The following is a 27,650-nucleotide window of genomic DNA, read 5'->3' as shown; positions in this document are numbered from 1 at the left end:
GAACATGCAAACTTCATGCATGAAGTCTGAGATTCCAATCCCCGAACGTCAGCACTGCGTGGCAGAGTTTCTAACCACTGTGCTGCCCACTCACCTGTAATTTACTAAAATGTTACTTAAAACCTTAGATTAGGTTAACTTGATTTTATTGCAACTGTCCAAGTGACAAAAATTGTCTATTACGTGCAATACCATCGAATTCAGTTATCAGTTAAATACGAATGTATTGAACTCACAATTTTATGAGCATTCTTTTGTAGACACACAACATTTGTATGTTGTGCAGTACAGTTGAATTGAAGAGTCGCAAGTTTGAGAGGGGTATGGCAAATTTCAACCTACAAATGATGCACCACTTTGGGGTTTCTCAGGGCCCACAAATGGCCCACAAACCACACTTTGAGAAACATACGTACATCGTTTTATGGGATTATTATTATTATTATGGCTTCCTTATGAAAACCAGATAATACTCTTATTCGCGCTCAGTTGTTTTTCAAAAGGGGGATTCTTCACATTATTTATTATGCATGTGATTCTATGCTATGCAATGACATCTAAAGAAGACATTTCTTAAATGTTGTTGGTTTCACACTTTGAAGATGCACGTTTAAAAAAAAAAAACAACAACATTTTTTTTTAACCTTTATTATTCTCAACCTTTAATCCCTGAATCTCACTTTTCCCCAGAAGCCGAAACCTGGCTCCTAGCTGCATGAAAGATGCTAGCCTTAGCATTGCTGACCCCTGTGCACAACAGGAAGCCTTTTCAATGCAGTGTGTGTGTGTGTGTGTGTGCCCGTGCATGCAAACAGTGCTCCTGCACACATTATACTGCAAAGTAGTGTAGCTGTCCGTGGGACAAAAGGGCCCCAAGAGAATTATTATGTTTGTGTAAAGGAGAGAGGCAGAGGTAAATACTTTGGGTCATTTAGCTGCACAGCTGTGGCACCGTGTGTGTCTACGCCTGCGTGGAAGTGCGCGTGCGTGCTCAAAATACAGCCATCTTAAAAACGACATCTTAAGTCACATGTGAGCATTCTTAACGGTCATACAGGTGTAAAAAGAGTCAAGCGATGTCTCGTAAAATGACACTAAAAGAAATAAAACACTCTTTGACGACGCCTGGAAAAGAAGCAGCCGGAAAGTGTTGTTGTTTGCTTGCTGACCCATTAGCCATTAGACTATCAGCTACACCAGTGCTTCTAGTAAAACTTTTTTTACACCGAATACCACCTCAAAAAATACGTAGCTCTCAAAGTACCACCATTATGGCTGACATTAAAAGTACAGTAATGTAGTTGGCTTAAGTGTTCATCCAAAATGCTGAAAGGTATTTCGGCTACACATATCATATATCATTTATTATTATTATTATTATTTGTTACATTATGCAACAGTTTGGACAGTAACACTGTGCTTAGATATAGGAAAATAATTACTTAAATATACTTAAAATAATTATTCCATTAAAATGTTTTGAACTGTAGTGTTCTATTGTCCTGTACTTAAATTAAAAATAAAAAAAACAAACTGAACTGTACTTAAAAAATGTTTAGGAATTTACTTGAGAGTTAAAAAACAAAACAATTTATTTAAAAAAATAATAAAATCTCTTCCATGAAAAGTAAAACAAAAAAGTTTGAATCGTCTGTTTGCATAGCGACAAACTTGCTTCCAATTTCTTTGACTGTATTTGTATTGTTATTCAGTGATTCTTTCGCGTACCACCTGTGACGCTCGTACCACACTTTGACAACCTCTGAGCTATACATGCTAGTTTGCATCTGCTGGCTCAAAATCATTTGGGATATTGAAGTTTTGGTTGCGTTTTGATGTGTTTTTGTCCAATCAAATGTCAGGCTCTATTTGTTGCTATGCCATTCGAATCTGTCCAGGGCCTTCAGAATCAGCAGTACTGGTTGTTGTTTCTTTGACCAATCAGATTTCAAATGTGTCCTTACAGAGCCAACTGGCACTTAGTGATGTCAGCATTTTTCTGTCCTCTGATTGGTTGGTCAGAGCAAAACTTGTTCCGGGCCATTTCTATTGGCAAAACAGTACTGATCTGGACACACTGATGCATTTAATTAGAGTCTCTGGTAAGTATGGTGTAATTCAATTAATTGCTTTACGTTTGTGTCATGCTGTTAAATGAATGTTAATTGTGATGTGCTCCAGATGATGTGCATTGTAAAGCTGTATGCTGTTATATTGTGTGTTTTTTTTGTGTGTTATTGATGGTTCTATAGTTGTGATGTGATCGTGGTAGCATTAAGAGTTTAATTTAGTTGCATTTAGAACGCCTGGGTCCCAAATGCATTGCCCTTTTCGTAAAGTTTTCCTTTTCGTAGTTTTCCTGAAAATTGGAGTTGAATTGTACCCCTTTTGGGGCATTTGTGGGTTAAATGTTTGATAGCAGTTTTCACGCGCCCTTTATGCATTTGTGATGTCCCGGTGCCTTTGCTGTTAGCTCATTGGGTGTCTTCGGGTCACTGCCCTGGGATGTCTCCAAATATGAGGGGAGGCGGGTTGGTGAAGTGGGCCGCCAGCAAACAGACAGGAGAAGACAGGGTGAAGATGGTGTGGAACAGACGCGCCTCTGTTCGCACAGACACGGCGCAAGGGAAAGAAGGCAGACGGCGAGAAGAGAGTTGTCGCCATCTGACAGATGATGGATGAACCGTGACCTTCTGCGGGACTTTGTAGGCGAGGCCTTGATCGACACCGTCCGAGCAGGATTCGTTTCATATTCGTCATAATATTCTTATTATTATTATTAATAATATTTATTAACATTGGCGGCACGGTGGGCGTACTTACCTACTGTACTTATTACTCTTCACAATTAGCGGTAATGAGTCCATTTTAAACGCCGTGTTTGTGTGACATGTTATAAAACGATGGACATCTGGAAGCAGTGTGGCAAAGACACGCGCACACGCGTGTATTAAACACAGCAGACGACTCGGGGCTTTGCTTATTTTTAGGAGTGTCTGGCACGTGTTTGTGTATGAATGTGGACGAGGTTTATGGACGAGGCAGCACATGTTCAAATGCCCTCAGTGCTAATATCGTTACTTTTGTTGCACTAAAAATGATTCTACCATTTCATGGGTTTGAATCGCAGGACATCCGTTACAGATGGTGGGTTGTTAAGGGATGTTAAATGTGGACACCAAAAATCTATTTATTTCTACATGTAGTATTTTACATTCGCTTGACCTCGGTCAAGGTCAAGCGAATTATGAACAGGTCCAAATAGCAGTTGGTGTTAGCACAAATCCTTCTGGCTTCTGGTAGAAAGCAAGCGGCAAATGTCAGGGAAAGCCTACTAGAACAGCAAAACCAAATGTCTTTGGGGTTATAATCAGACGCACCACTTTCAATAGTGGCGGTTCGAATGTGATTGTTGAGTTCTGAACACAGCCACAGCACGAGTTCCAACAAGGCGCGCACACTTATGCGACTACATTCTCAGTTGTTCATGTTTTCATTTCCCCTCTCTTAAAGATTTTCTAATTGAGTTATGCTGAATGGGGATCAAATTATAAGTGGGAAAAGGTTTGTAATGACTCACTGGATCTTTGTCTCATTTTTTTAAACCCCACCAAAAAATGGCATTAAACAGGGGTGTGTAGACTTATTTAATCCACTTTACTTGCCTACCTGCCTGCTTACTTACCCAGCGAACCTACCCTACCTACTTATTTATTTACATGCTTACTGACCAACTTAATCTACTTATCTAGCATCATCAATACTGTACAAAAATCAGAATCAATATTTTGATAAGAACATGACAAAAAGACAAGACATTTGAATGAAATGTATCTGTACGCACTAGCATGCGAGTCATAAAATGTTACCCTAAATGCCAGAAACGTGACAGACTCCTTGCACGCTAGGTGCGTTCCATACACGTGACCTCACGTCTGCCCCCTGAATGGGCAGCCATTGTGCCATGGCACAGTGGCACTTTGGAAGCCATAACAAACTTCTTTCTATTCACGCCGCTGCCGTTTCCTCAAATAACAAATCACAAGTTGAAACGGTGGAAATCGCTGGTAAATTGTCACGGTGAGCGAATGAATGAGGCGCTCGGGAGGCGAGACCTATGTTCAATCACACGCCAGGAGGGGGAAACCGCTCGGCAGGTAGCGTCACGAGGTGTTTCCGCCGCTCCCTGGTTACCGTGACAACGGGGCGTTGCTATGTAACAAGTGAACAGGCGATCGTTGTGTACTTGGCACGGTATTTCCATCCTTTTAAAAAACACACACTCACTTACTTTATGTATCAATAAGGGGGTGGGGGGCACCCTCGCTGCAGGTCATAAAATGTCCCACGTTGTTTTCTAAATATTTCTGAAACATTTTAAAGGCTCCCTCATTGCTTTTGTCATTCATTTGCCTAGAGGAAAACCATGACGTTAGTTTTGTTTTGCATGCACTTGACGAGGGATTTCCTTCATCGCTTTATTAGCACAACATTGCTTAAATGCTTCCTCTCATCCTGACTCCATACCAGAAAAAACATGACGTGTGACAGACATGTTTATGTTTGTGGGCCAAAGCGGAAAAACAGGCAAACGGGCACGTGCATGGCATCCAATAATACGGCATCTCAATAACTTGCATTTATAAAGCTAATCATGCTCAGACACTGTAAAGGTATTCATTGAACAGTATGTTGATTATTTGTGTGTATAACTAGAACCGTGAAAGATCACCAGGGGGTGCCACAGGAAATTATCCAATTCTATAAAACTTCAGAGCAGGGGTGTCCAACGTTCAACCCACAGGCCAGAACTGACCCTTCAGGGGGTCCAATCCGGCCCCAGGAGAACACGGAACACATTCGCTGCTCTTTTTCAAGAAAAGTAACTTGTTGCTCGTTTTGTCCACTGGAGGGCGTACTGACGACCACTTACCACTTAAATGACATTCTGAAATTGGCTGCTACTCAGTTCGGTGAAAATTCTAAAAGTACCTCATGTAGAAATATTTTAAGCCACTGAATATTACTGCCCCAACTTGTAGGGACTGTATTTGTATGTATACATTTACAAAGTAGGTGGTTAACAGTGTAAGCGCTTTCTGAATAGTTGCCACTTGTTTGTATGGTGTGATGATTCAGTTGATACTGTCACGATTTCAAGATGAATGCAGAAATGTATATACATTTTAAATGATTTCTAGAGCTTAACAAGTTGTTTTATTAAGACTATTAAGAGAAAAGGCCAGCGATCCGAAGGAAAAGAGCATCGGATGGCGCGAACGATGTCGGGATCTAGCTGGAAATTCTGAAAACGACAGTCAACGTGTCTTGAGTAAAGCAGGGATAGGATTGAGGCGGAACCTTGATGACAGGATGGAAATCGGTGGTATGACGAATGATTTCACACAACAACGACTCATTCATGGACCGTGGAGTCACGAGACTACACTGTAGAAACCGTGTAGGTTACATCATGGCGGGAGAACATGTAGGAGGACATGCTTCATGTTCAGGCACAAAGCCAGCATCTGCGAGGCATACTCTACTTATTTTGGCTCCAGACCAACACGTTCGCACTAGGATGAGAACAAAAGTACAGCGTGCTTTGACCCATGTTCCACTTTATCCCCATCAAAGGGCCATTTAAGTCCTTTGAAGGCCATACTAAGTCCATGAAAACATATCAGAATCAGAATCATCTTTATTCTGCCAAGTATGTCCAACGAACACACAAGGAATTTGTCTCCGCTAGTTGGAGCCGCTCTAGTACGACACCGGAGAACACTTTTGAGACATAAAGACATTGAGAAAAACAGTCACTGAGCAATAAAGGGTTGCTAGTTATCTGGTAATGCTGGTACAATATTTGATTTTTGATTTTTTTTTTCGACAATTGTGCAAAAGGATGCAGAGTCCTCTAGCAATTAGAGCAGTTTGAAGAACTAATATTGCAATAGTCCGGTGCAATGAGCATCGTGCAAAGGGTGCCGAGACTTGGACTTCAAGGAATGCGTTCAGTTTAAAGTGACGAGTAGCGCGATAATCTGGGACAATGTTGATTGTGCAAATGTTGCAGATACTCCTCTGTCGGTGTGCAAGTGGTGCAGATGCTACTCTGGCATGAGTGGCCAGTATTGGTCAACAACAGCTATGCAAATAGTGCAGCGGGGCGAGACGACCACAGTGAGTGCACGAGTAATGTATAATTGGCTCGATAGAAATGTGACAACAAACTCAAGACAAAACAATTGGCAGCATATTGCAATGGAATTGTAGGTTAGCTGTTTAAGAAGTTGATGGCAAGAGGGACGAAGCTGCTGGAATGTCTGCTAGTTCTAGTTTGCTTTGATCGGTAGCGCCTACCTGAGGGAAGGAGGCGGAAGAGCCGGTGACCGGGATGCGGGGATATCTCCTCCAGTTAGCTACGTGCAATTAAAACACTATGAAAATAGTAATTATGAGTAATAATTTTGAGTGCATTTCATTGAACCACCTCCTTGTGTATCAACCGTACTTGTATTATAGTTGTCTTGAGGAGGTTGCCTTGAGATGACCCAGTTTACGAGTTTCTCGGGATACAAGTCGTCATTCGGCCAAATTTTTGCTTTGACTTGCGAGCACAAACTCAAATCAACTCATTTCACAATAAACAGGAGTTTGGCAAATACTGAGCATTTTGTCAAAAAAAGAGGTTTTTAGCCATTGATAGTATATTTAAAACAACCACAGTCTTAAAGCCTTAAAGTCCGCTAGCTCAACACTAACAAGCAATGAATGAATGGAAAATGCCATTGACATGCTAACATTAGCATCGATAGTCGTGATATTATAATCCTTTTAGCAATGGATATTTGAACGCATATGGTGGAATAACACATGCAGACCGATATCATAACAACACTCACAGGCACATGTGCTTCATCATTTACACTCACTGAGTAGGAATACAGTAGAAGAAGTCCATTCTTCCTCATTATAGAGTACTGCCTCCCAGTGGCCAAGGTGGGCACACCAGAAGGTTCAGCACACTGAATTCGACACGGCATTCGATTGTGATGCACAATTTGTTTAATGCTTTACATTCTATCTGGCGGCGCCATAGTGGGCAACTGGTTATCACATCTGCCTCACAGTTCTGAGGACCCAGGTTCAAATCCGGCCTCGACTGTGTGGAGTTTGCATGTTCCCCCCCGTGCCTGCGTTTCCTCCCACATCCCAAAGACATGCGTGGTAGGTTAACTGAAGACTCTAAATTGCCCAAAGGTGTGAATGTGAGTGCGAATGGTTGCTTGTTTATATGTGCTCTGCGATTGGCTGGCGACCAATTTAGGGTGTACACCGCCTCTCACCCAATGATAGCTGGGATAGGCTCCAGCACACCCGGTAAGCGGTACTGAAAATGGATGGATGGATGGATGGATGGATGGAGTCTGCACATGTGGCTGAGCCACATGTAGTTCAAGCTGTTGCGCAGCCTTGTCTAAGTTCTATTCTCCTTTGTCCCCCTTTGAAACAGGCCTTGGCTATGCCGTCCCTTCGGTCCCCCCTCCCCCTGACCCTGCTGCAGCTCGTCGTACTTACGTGTGTAAGTGATGGGAAGTACTATGGACACAATCAACACCCTCAAGCATACCAGCAGCAGATGCAAATGCAGCACCTCCAACACATGGGCAATGAAGGCTACCCCCAGCAACAGTACATCGGCGAAGATGTGCCCTATATGCACTATTCCCACTATCGAAAGGAACTCCCACAGGTGCCCGTGGTGAAGGGCAAAGAGAAGGCTCGCAAAGGAGGTGGCTATAATGGAGGACAAGACAAAGGTAAGAAATAACTTGTTTTTTTGGGGGGTTTTTTTGCCCCATTGTCATAAAGGCAAGATTCATTGAAGCTATTGTGATCCTGGTATTCCTGAGCTACATGAAACAGGTGGTTTGCCAGTCATGCACTATTTATTATAATATCTGTATCATTGATTACAGGTCAGACAATCCCAAGTGGTGCGGAGGGAATTCCCCAAGGAGAACCTGGACTAGTTGGGCCACCTGGGCCTGAAGGACCTATGGGTCCTCCTGGACCTCCAGGCAATGGCCAACAAGGGCCAGCAGGGCTACCTGGACCTCCCGGTCAACCAGGGGTGCCTGGGATGGGAAAACAAGGGTTGTCAGGACCACCAGGCAGACCAGGAGGAATCGGTCAGCTCGGGCCACAAGGAGAAATGGGCCCTAGGGGTGGACCGGGTCAGCCCGGACAACCAGGACGTCAGGGTCCACCAGGACCACCTGGGCTAGCTGGAATAGGTAAACCAGGTGTCCAAGGACTGCCGGGCCAACCAGGGATGAAAGGAGAGCCGGGTCACAAAGGACTGCCAGGACTTCCTGGATTACAAGGACCCAAAGGCGATAAGGGACTGGGACAGCCAGGGCTACCAGGTCACAAAGGTCTTCCAGGACCCCAAGGCCCTGTTGGACCAAGAGGACTGCCTGGTTTTGGAAAACCAGGTTTGAATGGGATGCCAGGCCCACAAGGACCTCCGGGAGAGAAGGGACATCCAGGTCTAAAAGGACTAGGTGGGCCACCAGGTGAAGCAGGACTACCGGGCCCGCCAGGTCTGCCCGGGCAAGGAAAACCAGGTCAAAATGGTCTGCCAGGGCAGCCAGGCATGCAGGGTGGTAAAGGTCATCCAGGACCACCTGGTTTGCCAGGAAAGCCAGGACTACCTGGTTTTGGTAAACCAGGCCTCCAAGGACCAAAGGGTGATAAAGGTATGAATGGGCCACCTGGCCCCATAGGACCAAAAGGAGATAAAGGCCACGCAGGATTACCTGGTATGACCGGACCTGCTGGACCAAATGGTCAACCGGGCCCACCAGGACCCAAGGGGCCATCAGGGGGTGTAGGCTTACCAGGTCCAAGAGGAGAATGTGGAGAAGGAGGACCTAAAGGGATTGATGGAATTCGGGGTGACTCCGGTACACCTGGATTACCTGGTACTGATGGTTTGCCTGGAGAACGTGGAAGTCCAGGGCCGAAAGGTCCACAAGGACCAAGTGGTGCCAAAGGAGACAATGGACATAAAGGCCTTCCCGGTCCGCCAGGTCTGGCAGCACTTCCTGGGCCCAAAGGAGAAGGGGGATTTCCTGGTGCAATGGGACCTCAAGGTCCTAAAGGAATCCCCGGTATGGATGGTGTAGCGGGCCCAATCGGATCACCTGGACTTCAAGGGCCAAAAGGAGATTTCGGCCTTCCTGGTCCGCCAGGCATCGCAGGTGAAGGCATTCCAGGTCATCCCGGTCCTATCGGACCTCGGGGGAAAGAAGGCCCGTCGGGACCCCAAGGACAGAGCGGACCACCTGGCCTTCCTGGACCCCCTGGCCCACCAGGTCTGTCTCCGGACTTGGCTGGCGTGCTCTCTCATATGGGCCCTGGACTGGATGGTGAGAAGGCTGGTGGCTACGGTAAAAAGGGCAAATATGGAGGAAATGGAGCAGAAGTCATGGGAGTCAGCGGGCTGGAAATGCCAGCATTCACAGCTATAGCGTCGACTCCATTCCCACCCGTGGGCACTCCGGTGGTGTTTGAGAAGCCTTTGTACAACGGTCGCCAAAACTACAACCCCGAAACGGGAATTTTCACCTGCGAAGTCCCTGGCATATATTACTTTGCCTACCACGTCCATTGCAAAGGAGCCAATGTGTGGGTGGCCCTGATGAAGAACAATGAGCCGCTGATGTACACGTACGACGAATACAAGAAGGGGTACTTAGATCAAGCATCGGGAAGTGCAGTCTTACCTTTACAACCGGGGGACACTGTGTACATTCAGCTGCCCTCAGACCAGGCCGCAGGACTTTATGCTGGGGAGTACGTGCACTCGTCTTTCTCTGGATTTCTACTGTATCCGTTGTAAGTGAAAAGTGAAGTGTTGCCAAAAAAAGTGGACTTTTCAGTGGAAATCTGTTAACGTCATCAATGCAGAAGAGAAGTCAGTTTGGTTATCACAAGGAAGTAGGATGGTCTGTATATAAAACCCATTTTACACCACAGAGCCATGAGTCCATGTGCAATTTTATAGCTATAAAGGTATAGAATAACCTATGAAAAGGTATTCACACAAGACCTGAATGACTTGTCGTACTGTATGTCCTCAAATTGTGGCCGATTTGAATAGACGCCGTGTCTCAATTAGTTGTCAGGTGCGTCGCCAATTTGAAGTTCGCCAAAACAGCAGCACCAACAGAGGGACGTCAAACAGTCTCTCGGGTAAAAGTGCCACAGTCTTGCTTGTTGTAAACAACTATTCACGAGGAGCTTCCGGTATGTGGAAAAAAAGATGAACATTCCAGTAGCGCTGACATTTCGCTCCACAATGTCGAGTGCGTCCATGTGTACATCCCCGGGAGCGATGCGCCATATTTTATCCACCCAGTCGGTTTGATTTCTTTCTGCATTTTCTTCATTACGACAAAAAGGATATACATTTATGAATACATCGTTTGATATTTTTGTTCTAGAAATTGCATTTGTGCAAATAATAGACGACATCTCCGCCCATCTGCAGTCGAGTAGCCAAACGCTCCCGGCCACAAGATGAAGAAAAAAAGGCTAGTTTTGATATAATTTCAGCAAGCCAAGTGAATGCAGTTTGTTTGTAAATGACAATGTGAGGGCATGAAGGGAAATTATAAAATATGTAATAGAAGAAAAAACTTGTTGCAATAGGTTGTTTAACAAAAAAGAAGAAGAAAAGTGGCAGCTTCTCCATGTGGCAAAGAATGTAAAGTTCAGGAAAAAACATGAATATAATTTGATATTTTATTTTTTTCCCCCTTCATCCATTCCTACATGGGTAAATACCGCCGTTGCCTTCATCAATCATGGCAATACAGATCAGAGATTTATGTTGGTCAAGATTCAAAAAAAATAAAAATAAAAAAAAAATAATAATAAACTACATTTTGCAGAGAATAATATCAAATTAATGATGCTTTTTTTTTTTTTTTTTTTTTGCTTGCTCATGCTGGCTTTGCTGTAATTCTGCAAGGGATTTTAACAGATTTGGTGATATGATAATTACGCTGCAGAGAATATAAAGCTAAATGCAATACCACTCACTACGTACGACACCAAAATGTGTTTTTCAAAAAAATATTTCATTCCTATGCAGTGTCACAGTTTTTATCAGATTTATCTTTACTGTACTGTCATTTTATTTATGTTGTTGTTACTACCAATGTGAAATGTGTATTGGCAGTAAAATTACACATAAAAGGGGGAAATGAAATTAAATTTGATGTCAAGATGTGTCAAAAGTGATGGAATATGGGAGAGTACTTATAATGTTAGTAATTTATTATTTGGACCGGAAACCTAGGGGGGAAACTTTGAAAAGGAAAATAGAAATGCATTTGTCCTTCCAAGCATGGTGCTAATATTGTCAGTTTAACCTGAGAGTTAATGTATTTCTCTGTTGTTATAATAATAATTATTATAATTTTTTTTTTGTCTATGCTGTTTTTCTAAATAAAAATCTCGCTGAAAACTATCACAGAAATCTTTATTTCTGATCCCATTGAAAAGCATAAAAAATGCATTCATTCATTCATTAGGTACATCTGGACATTCATAATTAAATAAGAGTACTCAATTTTGATTGACACTCAGACAAATATTAATTGATGTTGGTTACCCTGCAAATATTTACAATTGTGCTTCTGCAAATCAAAACGCACTCCGCTTGTGTTTTATGAATGTGTTTTAATAATACCCCTCAGAAAAGGTCCATATATTCATTCGTTCATTCATTCATCCATTTTCTTCTACCGCTTATGCTCACTCGGGTCGCAGGCGTGCTGGAGCCTATCCCAGCTATCTTCGGGCGAGAAAGGTTCATATAATAAGATTTTATTCCTATATTTAAAAAAAAAAATCTCCAAAACATATTTGGTATTTTATAGTTATTATTTTAAATATAAGAAAATACATTTTCTACAACAATAATTCAAATATATTCATAATTTCTGATTATTTAAAATATGTATTTGTATTTATTTTATTTTTATTAGTGAGAGCATTATATTTTTAATTTAAAAGAATTCCAACTTTATATAATGTTTACATATTTATTATTTTACAAATATTTAATTCTATTTATCATTCACTTCAAATATTAATAATAATGCTTGCTCTATTTCTCTGTTTCTGTGCTATCCTCTCGACTCGACATCATTGAAAATGAGGGCTTACCCTCAATTATCCTTCGAGGTTAGAAATGAAATGAAATAATATTATTTAATTTTTTTATGACTTACTAGTACAACATTTTATTCATCATTTTAAATATTCTTATTGAAAGAATGATTATGTAATGATATATATATATATTACCCCAACAGCATTGTTTACATCGATTACACTATTATGATTTTTTATTTATTTTCTATTTTTTTTAAATCCTCAATGCTAATGTACGTAAACGTGAACGTGCGCCAGACGCCCCGTGGCCACGCCCATAAAGAAAGAGATGCTGATGTTGCCGTCGGAGGATCCTATGCGCATGCGCACAGCTGCCGGTCGGTAGCCCATCGATTCTTGACATCTTTTTGTTTAGAAGTAGACCGATTTTTAGCCACGAAGCGGAGCAGCCGGTAAGCATCGTTGCTTATTACAAGATCACACCACACTCTTTTATCGCAACAAAACCACTTGAATGTTTACATTTTGTTTAGTTGGAGTGAAAACGCCGAGGCTACATATTGATTTACGCTAGCAGCGTTAGCAAGCCTGCCCAACCCAAAAACGGCAATTTGTCATATAAACATGAAGTTGATAAAAGTACGTTTTGGCAATAGGTGTTTTTCCTCAATATGACGTCACGCGTTGGCCACAAAGCTGCTGCCACCAATGGAAGTGATTTGAAATTCAAAGAGAAGGTAACTTCACACTACCAGATGAGGTAAGTGATTCGTTTTGAACTTGTTGAATATACTGTATTTCCTCGTATAATGGCAAAGGGACTTCAGAGTACAAGGTATCAACTAGGAGTGAGGCCAGTATTTGGACAAATATGATACTTTTTTTTTTCAGATAGAAATACAGTAATATATATCATAATATCCGTTCTGGTTTGTTCTATATTGACCGCTGATTTCTTTCTTCTATCGATCCATTTTCTATAGCACTTCCTCATTAGGTTTCCATGTTGTGAGCTTGGAGCGTATCGCAGCTGACTTTGGACAAGAATCAGAAAATCAGAATAATTTGAAGATGCCTGCATATTTTTTGTTGGCTAGCAACAATATAGTGCAATATGATATGGTATATAATATACAGTATTATACAGCTTCCTCTCACATTCCACAAACTATTGTGCCCAGCGATTGGCTGGCGACCAGTTCAGGGCGTACCCCGCCGCTCGCCCTGTTGTTGTCTTTCTTACCGTTTTGATGATGTCCAAGGAACAGGATGCTGTGACTCCAAAATGTAAAAGCGAAACTGATAAGAATGCGAACATTGAAAAAAAAAATGGTGGCGGTGTGTCGTTCATGTTGCAGCACTTCCTTGAAGTCGGAGGTGCGTCGCTTGAACGTGATCCACCTCCTGGTTTGGTTGCTGGTGGCCGCCCAAGTGGCCGTGAGTCACCACAAGCTGCTGTCGCACGACACCGTCGCCATGCCTTACCAGTGGGAGTACCCCTACCTACTCAGCGTGGTCCCCCTGCTGTGCAGCAGCCTGTCGCTGCCCAAGAACAACATCAGCTACCTGGTCTTGTCCATGATCAGCGCCGGGCTCTTCTCGGTGGCGCCGCTCATCTACGGCGGCATGGAGATGTTCCCCTTGGCGCAGCAGCTGTATCGCCACGGCAAAGCGTACCGCTTCATCTTTGGCTTCTCGGCGGTGACTGTGATGTATCTGCTCATGCTGGTGGCCGTGCAAGTGCACGCATGGCAGCTGTACTACATGAAGAAGCTGCTTGACTCGTGGTTCAACGCCACGCAAGAGAAGAAGAAGAAATGATTGTTAAAAAAATTCTATATACTTTGTTTGTATTTATGCATCATTTTACTGGAATCACATTATTGTTTTATTCTGCTAATATTTAATTTTTTAATATTAAGTAATGCAACTTTATTCTATCAACTTTAATTCTATTGCTAATAATTATTTATGGAATTAATAATATATAATAACTTACTAATTTCTTGCGTCCTTATCACTTTTGTTCCATTTCATTGTAGCTTAAAACTCCTTTCCACTCCTGAGCAATGAAAAGCGTGTATCTTCAAGTGCAATTTTTGTTTGTTTGTTTGTTTTTATCCAGGCGGCAAGGTGGACGTCTGGTTAGAGCGTCTGCCTCACAGTTCTGGGGACCGGGGTTCAAATCCCGGCCCTGCCTGTGTGGAGTTTGCATGTTCTCCCTGTGCCTGTGTGGGTTTTCTCCATTTTCCTCCCACATCCCAAAGACATGCGTGGTAGGTTAATTGAAGACTCTAAATTGCCCGTAGGTGTGATTGTGAGTGCGAATGGTTGTTTGTTTATATGTGCTCTGCGATTGACTAGCGACCAGTTCAGGGTGTACCCCGCCTCCTGCCCAAAGATAGCTGGGATAGGCTCCAGCACTCCCGCGACCCTTGTGAGGATAGGCAGTGCAGAAAATGGATGGATGGATCTCAAAATGTCTCAATTTGTCAATTTGGATAAGCAGAAGGGGATGTGTGGATGGAATATAAATACAGTTAATAATTATTTCATGAAATTACCATTTTTGTATAATAATATTACAGCTTCTTTATTACTCACATTTGACTACATAGTTGTCTATCTTTATGACTTTTGTCGCTTTTCAGTGCACTCCAATACAATGAAAAGCGTTTATCTTTGAAGGCAATGTTGAGTTTGTTTTTATCCAAAAAAGCTCAATTTGTTTGGATTTTAAAGGGAAAAAAAACTCTTATTTAGACTATTGGGCGAGCTAACACTAATGATGAGGCAGCCTGACGTGATGGTGGTTCGTTAGTGTTGTATAACTACTGAATACAATCGTTTATGGAACATGGGTTCATGGTGTACATGCTAGATGCATGGTGTTTGAGATTTATGGTCCTCTGTATTTAAATTGCTTTGCTGTATTTAAATTGCTTTGGTATCTAGACATTGAGGACACAAAAACACAAGTACGGAGAGTCATTGAGAACTGTAGGTGTACCAGTAATGTGAAAATAATAATACTATGGCAATTGGTAAATGGCAAATTATAGAAATTCACATTCCATACATTTTGTGTTAAACGTTGTGTTGAAATGCACGGTGAATTAAAAAAAATGAATAAAACGTTTTCTTGGAAGTGATTATGGGTTGACCATTATTAGGCTATGATGTCAGTTAGTGCGCATGCGCCGTGTGACTGCCACGTACGGCTTGACAGCTGAGCACTTCCTGATGCTGCAGCTGGTACCCGGCTCTTGCTAGCCTAGCAACCCGCTTACACCTTTCACGCTTTGGGAGCAGCTAGTGAGATACAGCGTGGTCACGTCGTCGGGATCAGGTAAAACACATTCTCGGGTTTGCTAACGAGTCGGTCAATCGTCTGCCTCTAACCTAATGTCACGTGTTTGCGGTTTATTATGTGAATGTGTGTAGCTAGCTTGCATGCTAAGTAGCTAGCCGGCTAATGTTGCCTTCGTATTTGGGCGAGCTAACAGTTTAGCTTGCAAACGCAGGTGTTTGGGATGAATTCATTCTAGGTCAACGAAGATATCCCCGAGAGTGTCAGTAAGACTTGGATACGTTCCACCTCGCACATCTGAGGCATTCTAACGCGTGTTTTTGTCTGCAAATTGTCTGCTTTGACCGAATTCTTGTTTAATTTCACGTTCATCACCGCTTACTAATAGAGCACGCATTCATTCCGAGCTTTCTGTTGTTCGTCACGTTAATACTCCCATTTGTGTCAAATCAAAAGAGTTTTCGCTGTGTCATCGTTGGCATTGCAGCGCAAACGGCCTAGCAAACTTTTCGCCGTCACAAGTTGTTAGCAAATTTGCTCTACTGTCAGGTGACTTAGCCTGTCCTGTTAAACTTTGGGCGTCTCTGTTCATAACTGTCGGATTGCCGATCGCGCGTTCGGAAATATTTAAGATCACGCGGATGTTTAGAATGGACGTCGGCTGTCCGCTGCTAACGTCCAATGTTAGCCACAGACCAATCCTTAGCATCCAGCCAATTATTCATCTGGCAAAAACACAAAGTAAGTCTCCCTACAGATGAATGGTGGATGAATGGATCGATAGTTCACCATCCAGTTTACAACGCCACCATGAAACCAGTTGCCAACTGGTCACGTTGTTGGATAACACCACCACTCGTCACGAATTATTATTAGAAGTTTGGGGTCAAAGTCTGTGAATTAGCATATACTAGTCCCTGCCAGCTCACATAATGATGCTTGACCCTTCGACTCTTGTCTGTAGTCAAGAGCAAACTTGACCTGCTTCTTTCCCAATCTGATGAATGGGTTAGTACAATTGACTGTACTCTTACGTTGTGATCTCACTTATTTTTCTGTCAAGTTGCCCACAGGCGTCTTAAGAGCTTAAATACGCATACTGATTTTTTATTTTTTATTTTTTATTTTGTATTTTTTTTTATACATCTTAACCAATGTTTAAAATATGAGACCGCACGCATGGTGAGGGTAAATCAGCATTTGTTCTATAGGGTGTAATGTACTCGAGTTGACCTGCACAGCACACACATGACCATATTACTTCCCCAATCCGGTATATGCTTTTCATTAGATAGCAACAGCATTTAGACTTCCCGGAAATGTGCAGGAAATTTTCCACCCTTTTGCAACCCGATTTTATTATTAGAACCTAATTGTTTGTTATAATACAAAACAATCATGTACTCAAATCCGGCCCCGCCTGTGTGGAGTTTGCATGTTCTCCCCGTGTCTGTGTGGGTTTTCTCCGGGCACTCCGGTTTCCTCCCACATCCCAACAACATGCATGGTAGGCTAATTGAAGACTCTAAATTGCCCGTAGGTGTGAATGTGTGCGTGAATGGTTGTTTGTTTATATGTGCCCTGCGATTGGCTGACGACCAGTTCAGGGAGTACGCCGCCTCTCGGCCAAAGATAGCTGGGATAGGTTCCAGTGCGCCCGTGACCCTTGTGAGGATAAAGCGGTGCAGAAAATGGATGGATGTATGAAGTTGTCATTGTTCCGCCATTTTGCTGTGCTGCTGATCTGTAAACGGCACCGTCTTTTCTCGTTCCTACCCTGTCGGGAGGTGGGAGCAGCAGCGTTAGGACGGCACCATGAACGGCCAGCTGGACTTGAGCGGGAAGCTGATCATCAAAGCCCAGCTGGGCGACGACATCAGACGCATCCCCATCCACAACGAAGACATCACTTACGACGAGCTGGTGCTCATGATGCAGCGTGTCTTCAGGGGCAAACTGCAGAGCAACGATGAGGTCACCATCAAGTACAAGGACGAAGGTCTGTCACGTCCTCTGACTCGGACCCATGATTGTTATTTTCCCCTAAATGGGCATCTTTCATTTCACCAACAGAACTAAAATGTCTCTCAGTAACGTCAACCGCTGTGATGGCAGAACAAACCTAATTTGAAATCTTTTTTTCTGACAGAATAAGTAAGGAAGAAAAAAGAAAAAAAATCTATTACAAGAAAAAAGACATCTTTGCTTAGAGAGCAAAAGGTACAAGTCGTCACGAGTCGTTACCCCTTACTGAAGCCCGACCAAAACGTCACCTTCGTTATAAGTGAGAGAGCGAGAGAAGAAAAGGGAAAAAAAAGACATAAATGAGTACTGCGCTTGTTAAGAGCTACGGAACAATAAAACGTAAATATTATATAAAACTAATATTTGGTATATATAAAACAAAACCTTTCCAACTCATGTTTTACCTGGAGGTAACATGCTGGCACAGGGACACATGCTTGCATGGGTTTTCTTCAAATGTGTCAGACTTTTGGAAAAAATGAAAAAACCCAACTAAGGCATGCTCCCGTTTGCGTACAAATGTGGATTAGGCTGATGCCGCAACGTCAGCCAAAAGCCCTACATTCTGCAGAACTTTGTGCAAACTGACAAAACAGGAAATCACCAACACTTACTATGGCTATGATGTCAATGTTGTTTTGGGTATGATAACATGTTGTCATTTTGCATTCATTTGCTGCATACACACTCATCATCTTCACCCTCCACACTTTTTTTTCCCCCCTTCTTTTTATAGACGATGACCTCATCACCATCTTCGACAGCTCTGACCTCTCCTTCGCTATCCAGTGCAGTAGAATACTCAAGTTAACCTTGTTTGGTAAGGTCATATAGTTCCAATTAATGTACTGTATTTGGTCACTAGAGGGCAGTTCAGCTCCAGCTTCAAATAATTGCTCACAGTCAAACAATCCTTCTGATTTCAGGGTTTGCCTCCGAGTGGCTGTATGAACAAGTAAATAATGGGAGAATTTGTGTGTAGACGTTCACAACAAAAAGCAGAATGCGGCCACAATTATTTAGCAGGTCATTTGCTATGTTTTTTTAAAAATATATAGAAACCTCAAACTCTTAAAGCTCATTAAATGTGCAATTTTCTAACATTTTCAGGACAAAAATACACCTTAAATAAAAATAAATCTACTGGGAGTTAGCATATCGTAAGCGGACTCATTTAAAGCAGCAGTGTCAAAAGTATTTTTGTCCAGCGCTTAGGGAGTCTTGTGGTGATGATTGCCAGTTGTCATGTGACTGATTGAGCACAAATGTTGCTTCTGTTAAGCCATGTTTAGCACTGCCGCTGCTTTGAATTGTGTCGTTTGCAACTGCTTGTTTTTCTTCAATTGCCGTGAACAAAAGACTTTGATATGGATCTTGTCTGGTTCGGTGTATTTGAGTGTCATCTGTTTGTGATGTTTGACAAGGAGTACTAAGAGAAAATGCTGTTCAGCACTGTTACAGATTTTACTTTGATAGGTTTCTACTTGAGTTGTGTGTGTGTTTGCGTGTGTGTGTGTGTGCGCGCACGTACACCCTGCCACTTGCCCAAAGTCAGTCGGGACAGGCTTCAGCTCCTCCGACACACTGAACTGGATAAGTCGTAGAAGATGGATGGGCACTTCAAACATTGCCTCTTCCGTTAGTATTATGATGTCAAGGATTGTGCTCAACATTTGAGGTAGCACTGTACAACATAAGCAATTGGCCAAATGTTTTTATAAAAACACAATAAAAGCAATGTGCACTCGCAGTTCTCCGATGACAGAAATGTGTGCATGTTTGTCTTACTCTGCTTCCAGTCAATCTGTCATCAAGCGACCGCCATTCGACAGGAATTATTTTTTTTGGGGGGGTGGCGGTTGTCAAAACGTTTCGCTTCCTTCCAATCAAAGCGGAGCCCTGACTCATCACATGTCGCGACCTCACGTGGAAGCGTGCTCCTCTTGCACGCGTCAAACCTTGGCGAATAGTCACCGTAGGCCGGCATCTGGGTGCAGTGCCTTCTGACCTTGAATATCTCTGTTCAGCGTTATCCACTCAAAAAGAGAGAGACAGGCGTGTGAGCGAGCGAGCAGAATGTCCGGCAGTCTTGGCGTTCACATTCATTCTTTCTTAGTGGAATTTTCCCTCCATTATCCGCTATTAAGTGGGGAAAATGAGGGTGCTTCAAAGTTGCATGTGGTGCAGGTGACAAATTGTCACTATGCACAAACCACAATCACTGGTTACCTTTTAAAATAATCTTTCCATTAACCAGTCTTGATACCAATGAGATTGAAAATAAAAACAAATCTCGGATACTAAACATCTCAGCTTTTAACGTTTTCCTTTTGCCCAAGTATAACATGAAATCAATCACTGATGTAATGTCAAATGTTAAAGCCTAACAAGCGCGTTTAACATGGCACCTTTTGATCATAAGTGACAAGCATATGGCAGCGGCTAGCGTAAGAAACTAACGTCGCAGCCGACATCTTCACTTAGTCTAGGGGGGGGGAAAAAAATATTCACTTAGAGCTCAGAAAGACATTCACTGCATGACACCAGTCACGAAAAGAACTAAAACTAAGTCCATGTTCACTAAAAGCTGCTCATGCCAGCTATGGAGGTGAATCCTATCAAGCCAATGGCATGGCAGTGAGTTTAAAAAAAAAAAAAAAAAAAAAAGCCTGATCAACTACAATTAGTGACATGACAAGCGTTGGACAAAAGTATTTGGGCACCTGGTTTGTTTGTGCTGTAAATGTGTCAACCTTTGGTGTATAATCTTGTCGTACAACCGGTGTCTTTAGAAAAAGTGTCAGATACTGTAAAACAGCAGGGAGGGAAAGATAAGGGCAAAACACACACACAATCGCTGGTTGAAATTCAGTCAAGTAAGGTAAACTGGCATCTCATGCATTATGATATTTCATGTTTTCTTTTTTCCCAAAATCATTTGTCTGTGTGCCCTGTACTTTCGCAAGAATAGCTGTCAGAATGTGTAATAATTGTTTTAATTTCAAGATAAAGTATGCACAGTGTTGACTGTCATAAACATTTCTATTGACGCCGATGGACAAGTTAGACAACTTCCTTGTGTTGGTCTGGATGTTACCAAGCCACTTCAAATTCAGCACCGTAATCTGTTGTCGTCGACAGTGAACGGTCAGCCAAGGCCTTTGGAGTCCAGTCAGGTGAAGCACCTGCGCAGGGAGCTCATCGAGCTGAGGAATAAAGTCAACACCCTCCTGGATAAATTTGAGCCCCCCACAGAGCCCGGCGTGGCCGCCACAGCACCGGAAAGCGGTAAACCACACGGAAAATCAAGCCTCTGAATTGTATATTTACAACTCCCCAGTCCCGAATGTCATTGAGGCTGACGATGCAACATGAGCAGCTGCAGTTGTGTCCAGAAGCCATCACGTACCCATAGATGTCGCTGTGTCATTGGTTTCGGCTAGGGTCGGAGGTCAGGTCATCTCAATAAGAAACCCTTATTTGGCGTAAATATTGATTTTATTTTTGTCCCTAAATTATGACAATGACCTCATCAAGAAATGTGCTGTTTCAGTAACAGTAGAAACTAATAGTATTAAAACATTTAAAATGCTGCATATCCTCCATTCGTCACAAGAACTGCAAAGTACCAGGTGTGTAATATCTGTTTATCTCTTTCTTTTAGTAATACTATATATTATTTATTTTAATAGTTTAGTTTTTTCTTTTGCCATACAGAATTTTCATCAGACTGAGATGGTTCCTTTTATTATACATGCAGTATTGTTAGTATTGTTTATTCCTTGTAAGCAGATAAATGTACAAAATGTCCTTTTGAAGGGCTGACATGGTGAAAATCATTTTGCTTTGTGTCATTATTAATTGTTCACCTTGTGTGAATAAGCGTTAAAATTGGGTTGGTTCTGCTCGCCACCATGAAGCAAAATCTACTTCGTCTTTGCAAGAAATTTAGTCTGATCCACTTTCCGTGTGGAGACGGCGTCGCTGACACTGAAAACAATCTGCATGAAAACCATCTTGCTTCTTTGAGCGGAGTGCCAAGCAGGGAGTCTGCATCGCCGCATAAAAAAGCGTGCATTATTGTTGGCTGCGACGCATCACGCAAACCACTGCAAATGTTATAGACAAGAGGAGGATTTTATTTTTGGAGGCCTGCCTCGACCTGTCTGAGTCACACTTTCCACCAAGCGCAGCTGTAAAGAACAGCAGGACGCAGAGAGTCACAGCTATAGGATATGCTGGATTAACGCAGGAAATATAAACAGCACTTTGTGACAGTTGGTGGAACGATTTAACAGCATGTGTTTTACATATATTTTAATCGTGCATTAGAAAAAAATCGGTTCGACCTGCAGTAAAAAGGAGGAATGCATTTTTTTTTTTTACAAGCTGTGTGTAAGGGGTTTGTAATTACCTTAACTGTGACTGATACATGTTTAATTCTACACCCTTGTCCTGGTAATTGTGGACTTCCCGTAGATGCGTGTCATCCATCCTTTGTTATAACTGTGATACTACCTCAAAAGGGGGACATATGGTGGGTTGACTTCGTCCCCACCCATGCATTGTCTGTGCAGTTTATGCAGAGCAGGCGAATGACTGCTTTTCTACACAGGGGCTATACGAACATGCATTGCCACACTACTGCACTACATTTTTCCCTTTGTGGGCCAGTACTTGCACATTTTTGTCCTGTTATTAGAAACTGTTGACGGACGTGAAGGCAAGGTGGCGACAACAGATCCTGCTGCGAAGCACGTGACCCCAGTCAGTGCGGCCAGTATGTCCGCCTTTGACCCCTTAAAGAACCAGGATGAAGTCAACAAGAATGTCATCTCTGCTTTTGGTTTGAGCGAAGACCAGCCCCCAGGTATTGCACAAGGTCCTAATGACCTATCATCTCATGCAATTATCCAGCCGTCTCTGCTGGATGACGGCTGTGTAACAACAACATTCATTTTACATTGATGAGCAGTCTTAACAGCTGTCGTGAGCTGCGGTTTTGTTTCAGCTGTCTCGCTCTCTTTGCCATCTGTAGCGCCGCCAGCAGCCGCCCCAGAGGAGCGCTCAGGGACCCCTGATAGCATTGCTTCCTCCTCGTCCGCAGCCCCTCAGCCAGGATTGCCTCCCCAAGTGCAGGCTCCCTTTTCTGGAGTGCAACAGGGACCCCCAGCTGGCGTGGATGGTAAGATACCGTTCAATACGTTCCGTAACGCCGGTCAACTTTCCTATTCAAATTGAAAATCTATTTGGATTAATTTGGCTAGTTTGAGAAGCTAACGTAGCAGTCTACATCTTCACTCAGTTCTTTCTTGGCAAACAGTACAAACATAGATACTACTCACCGAAGATCTAAATCGAATTCCTGTGTTCACAAATACTTACCCCTGAGTACTAGCCTACAAGGAAGGAAAACGAAAATTGGAAGTAGGAACCTAGCGAAATCAAACTAGCGACAGAAGTAACACAGGGAAAAAGCAATCAACGCATGCAGAGGTAACCCTTGGATGGTGGTTGAAAGGAAGGTTAATGAGGTGGACTCATGGCTCACGTGATATGCCGACATCAAGCATTATGACAGTTCCCGGGTCCAATATTTGTTTCACACTTAAGGCATACTTTTCCCAAAATTTTGTACAACGAATTTGACCCCGTGAACGCATGTCACATTTGAAGACAAAATGGCGCCACGTCATGCTCAAGAAATGAACAATGGAATGTTTTTGTTTGTTTGTTTTGGGTTTCTTTTTTTGTTCGTTTTTTTTTTTTCACACATTTGCTCATTTGAGCTGTGTCGAGAGCACGAGGTGCGAAGTTCACTCTGGTCCCTTTGCGATCCAGATGTTCAGCATCACTTCCCACAATCTTCATGGGAACTCTTCTGTGCATGAAGACAGTTTCCTCCCTGATTCTTGTGGTAGTTTGTCAACGCGAGGTTCCTTCCTCGATCTTTGTTGCCTCCTCAGCATTACGACAGGCTGCCGCACAGAAATGTAAATGATACACTATTTTAGTTGAAGCCTTTAGCTCGGTTGCTTTGTTGCGTTTAGAACCCTGCTAACAAGATCAAAAAGCTGAGTGTGTAATTTGATTTGAACCTGTTGTCAGACAGATGCCGGTGGGTGGACCGCATGGCAGTCATTTACATCCGTGCATGAAATGAAAGCATAAACATGTAAAAATGAGGCTACCGCTCAACCCGTCTGTTGCGTGAGGACGTTGATCCATTGTATGCGGTTAGTGTTAAATGTTTATTTTAAAATAAACTCATGCGTTCGCTTTCTCGCAAAGGTATGTTCAAGCCTTCAGCACGAGGGAGCGTTAGAAGAATCCACAGAGGATTTTCTTTTGGAAACACTTGGCTGGAAATGTGTCATGCTTTGGAGATGATAATAAATCTTGTAGATATTTCCAGGAAGCTCAAACTACATTTCCTAAAACCTCATTCAATACACATTAAAAAATAAGCAAGCATAAATATGTTTCAATTATACTGGGCATTTAGTGTCATTCACTCATAAGTTGAATGATTGATTTGAGCTTAGTGGTACATCGAAATATTAGCTAATTTGAAGGGAAAAGCCTTCACACAAACAGCCGCTTTGAGTCTGCCGGTCTGGCGTATTGCGAAGCAAAAGAACTGACATTCATTCGCCTTTCACAAAGATGCGCCGTGATGTCTCGGACACAATTGCGCTAACATATGATACAATCCGGTTTCGTGGACAGTAGACATGGCATCTGTAAAGCGGACGTTTACAGGTTTTTAGTGATTTTATTAGATGTGGAGCCAACACAGAACGTTTGTTTGATACATTATATGAGGTGTGTCAGAAATGTGTTACAAAAAGTTCGATTTCAAGTCAGAACAATAAACTACAGGGTTTCCTCTTCCAAGTAATCCCTGTGGAATCTAATGTACTTTCCCAGTCTTCCCTTCTTTTGGGATCCTGCGCAGCTCTGTTGTTGGGGCCATTTTGATGTCCACGTCTACAAAGTGGGTCCCCCTTGAACTTGATGAAGAGGTTTTTTTTTTTGTGGCACTGCTCATGGAACTCTTCTGAGACACCTCATGGTGTTTGTGTTATATTTATTATAATACGTCTTTGTGTGTTAGGTAGGGACTAAAACCTTCTCATGGCGACAGGGTCGTAACAGCCACTCATCCCTCTATAGCGATTACATAACAGCAATGATGGCGCGCAGGCCACGGAAAGGATGAATGGCGGCCAAGTTCACACACACGTTTTCACATGTAATGAAGACCATGCCGGTGCTCATGTTGAACTGTGCAACACATGGCTAACACATCGGTGCTCTGCTCCTCACTTTTAGAAAGATCTGCTTGCTTGTCTTGTCGTAGTGTTTGTTTGTCGGGAAAGGCATGCGCAGCTTATCATAGCTTATCTGACAAGTACAGCAGTGACTAGAGAGTTTTTAAAGTTGCGACTTTCTCTGCTTTGGAAGCAGCTGATTATCATGGAAACTTCTCCATGCTAATTCAAATACCAAGACAATTTTGCACTTTTAAAAGCCACTGCCCATCTTGGGCTGCTCTCATCTGTCACTTTCAAAGAGGCACGCTTAACTTTGAGACGGCTGCAGCACGGCTGGTCGTCCTCCTGCACATGTGCACGTAGGCAGTGTGGTCTGGTGAAGTCATGGCTAATTCAAGTGTAGCAGGAAGTCACTGTCTGCAAATGTAGACGTGTCTGCCGAGGGAGATGCCACATGCGAAGCAGACAGTGTCCGTGTGTGTTCCTGATAGTGGGTACACGCATCCCTCCAATCATTATCTTGTGGAAAGAAGGATTGTTTACGTCTACAAGAGCCACCTGCATGCTACTCGCTAGCTTGAGGCCACTTGGTAATGTTTGTGGTGTGCGCACATTTATCAACAAGATAATCCCACAGCGGTTGAGCTGTCAAAGAGACGTTCACCACTGTTAACCACATGCTCATATGCGGGTTGTAATAAAACAAAAACACAGTAAAACTACTCACCCTTCAAGGCGCCTGACAGACATAATCGAGAGGGAATCAGAAGGTATTTTCACAGCGATACTGTCACGTAGCGGTGTTTTGCAGAAAGTAATGAATTAGTGTTTGTAATTAATTGTATTGCCAATGTATTTAACATCCAACGCATTACTGTTTCGCAGTAAGTTGTGGCATCACATGAAATGCGCACAAAAATGCGTGTGGAGTCAATTGTTTAGAAAAGTTTAGTATCCCACGATCATAAGAATTTTTAATTTTTTAAGTGAATGAGCTGTGGAAGCCTCAACAGGATGTCAAGCTTGAGTGCGCCAATGTCGAGGAGGTGTTCAAAGTTGACAGTTTTCCACTTTGTGTTGCAATCAGGTCAGGTATACCCGCAGTACCAGGCCCCAGGTGGATACCCTCCACAGCAGCCGGGTGCCCCCCCTCAACAGTATGGAATGCAGTATCCTGGTAAGAGTGACAATGGTCCATTGTAAAAACAAGCGTTCGGACACTTGCAGTTCAGTACTCTGCTTCTGACCAAAGTACACAAAAAAGTGTTTAGTATTTAGTCTGCTTCACTCAGCGTTCACGCGTATTTTCACCATCGGACCAAAGTTGCCTGTAAAGTCACATGATTGGACCATGTTTGTGACAGAGCATTATGAAACTAGTTTTCCACGCATAAATGCTGTTAACATAGCTTTAACAAACAGCTTGTCTAGTTTAACACCAGTCTGTGACATGATGAAACTGCCGCCATAAACTGCTGCTTGCATTGCTTCATTATTTTATATTGTATATTTTAATACCAGTTTGTGATATGATGAAACAACCCCCCTCCACCCCCCACAAAAATAGTTTATTGTACACTTTTGAACACCGGCTGTTGTTCCAATGATAGCGTTCACACTTGATTTCTCAACACAACCTTTGTCGCTTTCTCAACATTTTCTCAGCGGGGTACAGCCCCCAGCCAGGAGCCCCCCAACCTGGTCCACCGCAACAGCAGCAGTTCCAGAACTACGCGCCCCCCTCCTCCCAAGCCCCGGCCCCGGGTCCACCGGCCCCGGCCCCCAGCTTCCAGGGTGGCCAGCAGCAGCAGCCTCATTCTCATCCTCCTCAGGGACCCCAGCAGTACCCGCCAGGAGCCTTTCCGCCCCAAAACTATACCTCCCAGGCATCGCAGCCGGCCAACTACAGCATGCCGCCCAACTCCCAGGCTGCCGGGTACCAACCTCGTCCGGGATACACCCCACCTCCGGGCAATACGGTCACCCCTCCGCCCGGGGCTGCTAACCCATACGCCCGCAACCGGCCCCCTTATGGTCAGGGCTATGCCCAGCCAGGCCCTGGGTACCGGTAAAAGGTGCGCGTGAATGATCCAGACACCAACCCTTGTGGCGCAAACCGTTTGGACTGGTTTACTGCTCTGAATTTTTTCCCCATCATATGAATATCAAATCCAAATATTAAACAGGCAAAAAGCCCCTGCCCAGCCCAGCCCACCCCCCGCCCCCCGTCTGATAGCTAGTGTTTATGTGCGGTCTGACCAACACATTGCTGGGCTTTTGTTGCAGTAATTATGATTTGTTTGTGTATTATTTTCCATCTCTCCACCCTTTTTCCCCCTCTTGTTTTTGCCATCGACCAAAACAGGCTGTTTCTCCTTCCTTTCGTGTCACGCTCCAATGACATTCGTATCCTTAAAACGTAATGCGCCGGGCCCATTGCGCCCTAACTGACTTTGGATGTTTTCTCTTTTTCTTATTTGTCACCACTGTATCTGCATTAATCACGATGGGCACACTAGCTAATCGAAGGCGTACGAGTGGGGTCGATCCCAGTGTAATATGTAAGGTTTCCCTTTGGTCACCACTCCTTCCCCCCTTTCTCTTATCAGATCACCAGTTTTTACTAATATACAAAAATCAAATCACACCTTCATGTCAGATTTGTCGTTTAGTGTGTAAACTGTAAGATTTGTTTTTCTTTTTCTTTAACACAATAAATGATTGATACCCAGCTGAGTTGTTCGTGTTTTCCGACACTTGTGTTGCTATTGAAATTCATGTATTGGGCTTTTTCTTTTCCACTTTCCTCCCATGCTGATTTGGGAATACTGATGTAATGCCGG

General features: G+C 43.1%; 3 protein-coding genes across 4 annotated transcripts; all 3 read left to right on the top strand.

Moving 5' to 3' along the window:
• Positions 1-7,519: 7,519 nt before the first annotated feature.
• Positions 7,520-10,956, top strand: col8a1a (collagen, type VIII, alpha 1a). The gene is made up of 2 exons (XM_061792249.1): positions 7,520-7,823; positions 7,983-10,956. The coding sequence occupies exons 1-2, from the start codon at positions 7,526-7,528 to the stop codon at positions 9,908-9,910; spliced, it is 2,226 nt and encodes a 741-aa protein (XP_061648233.1). The 5' UTR covers positions 7,520-7,525; the 3' UTR covers positions 9,911-10,956.
• A 1,583-nt stretch (positions 10,957-12,539) lies between these two features.
• jagn1a (jagunal homolog 1a) lies at positions 12,540-15,343 on the top strand. Its single transcript, XM_061791408.1, has 3 exons — positions 12,540-12,647; positions 12,852-12,955; positions 13,554-15,343. The coding sequence occupies exons 2-3, from the start codon at positions 12,867-12,869 to the stop codon at positions 14,014-14,016; spliced, it is 552 nt and encodes a 183-aa protein (XP_061647392.1). The 5' UTR covers positions 12,540-12,647; positions 12,852-12,866; the 3' UTR covers positions 14,017-15,343.
• A 60-nt stretch (positions 15,344-15,403) lies between these two features.
• Positions 15,404-27,538, top strand: tfg (trafficking from ER to golgi regulator). Of its 2 annotated transcripts, none has more exons than XM_061791407.1 (8): positions 15,404-15,544; positions 17,303-17,504; positions 18,267-18,350; positions 20,672-20,818; positions 22,233-22,400; positions 22,569-22,715; positions 25,895-25,984; positions 26,473-27,538. In XM_061791407.1, exons 2-8 carry the CDS (start codon positions 17,321-17,323, stop codon positions 26,877-26,879), a joined length of 1,227 nt encoding a protein of 408 aa, XP_061647391.1. In that variant the 5' UTR covers positions 15,404-15,544; positions 17,303-17,320; the 3' UTR covers positions 26,880-27,538. The 2 variants fall into 2 exon arrangements, with proteins under 2 accessions (XP_061647391.1, XP_061647390.1); XM_061791406.1 differs by having other exon boundaries at positions 15,406-15,544; positions 17,293-17,504.
• The last annotated feature ends 112 nt before the right edge of the window (positions 27,539-27,650 follow it).

Source organism: Phyllopteryx taeniolatus, chromosome 12 (assembly GCF_024500385.1).
Source record: "Phyllopteryx taeniolatus isolate TA_2022b chromosome 12, UOR_Ptae_1.2, whole genome shotgun sequence".
NCBI lineage: Eukaryota > Metazoa > Chordata > Actinopteri > Syngnathiformes > Syngnathidae > Phyllopteryx > Phyllopteryx taeniolatus.
The sequence above is the reverse complement of the archived record's forward strand: the minus strand, read 5'-3'. Positions and strand labels throughout refer to the sequence as shown.

Coding starts and splice junctions, on each gene's coding strand:
- col8a1a (XM_061792249.1), top strand. CDS start 7,526: ATGCCGTCCCTTCGGTCCCCCCTCCCCCTGACCCTGCTGCAGCTCGTC. Junction 7,824..7,982: donor TAATGGAGGACAAGACAAAG/GTAAGAAATAAC, acceptor CATTGATTACAG/GTCAGACAATCCCAAGTGGT.
- jagn1a (XM_061791408.1), top strand. CDS start 12,867: ATGACGTCACGCGTTGGCCACAAAGCTGCTGCCACCAATGGAAGTGAT. Junction 12,956..13,553: donor ACTTCACACTACCAGATGAG/GTAAGTGATTCG, acceptor TTCATGTTGCAG/CACTTCCTTGAAGTCGGAGG.
- tfg (XM_061791407.1), top strand. CDS start 17,321: ATGAACGGCCAGCTGGACTTGAGCGGGAAGCTGATCATCAAAGCCCAG. Junction 17,505..18,266: donor CATCAAGTACAAGGACGAAG/GTCTGTCACGTC, acceptor TTCTTTTTATAG/ACGATGACCTCATCACCATC. Junction 18,351..20,671: donor ACTCAAGTTAACCTTGTTTG/GTAAGGTCATAT, acceptor TGTCGTCGACAG/TGAACGGTCAGCCAAGGCCT.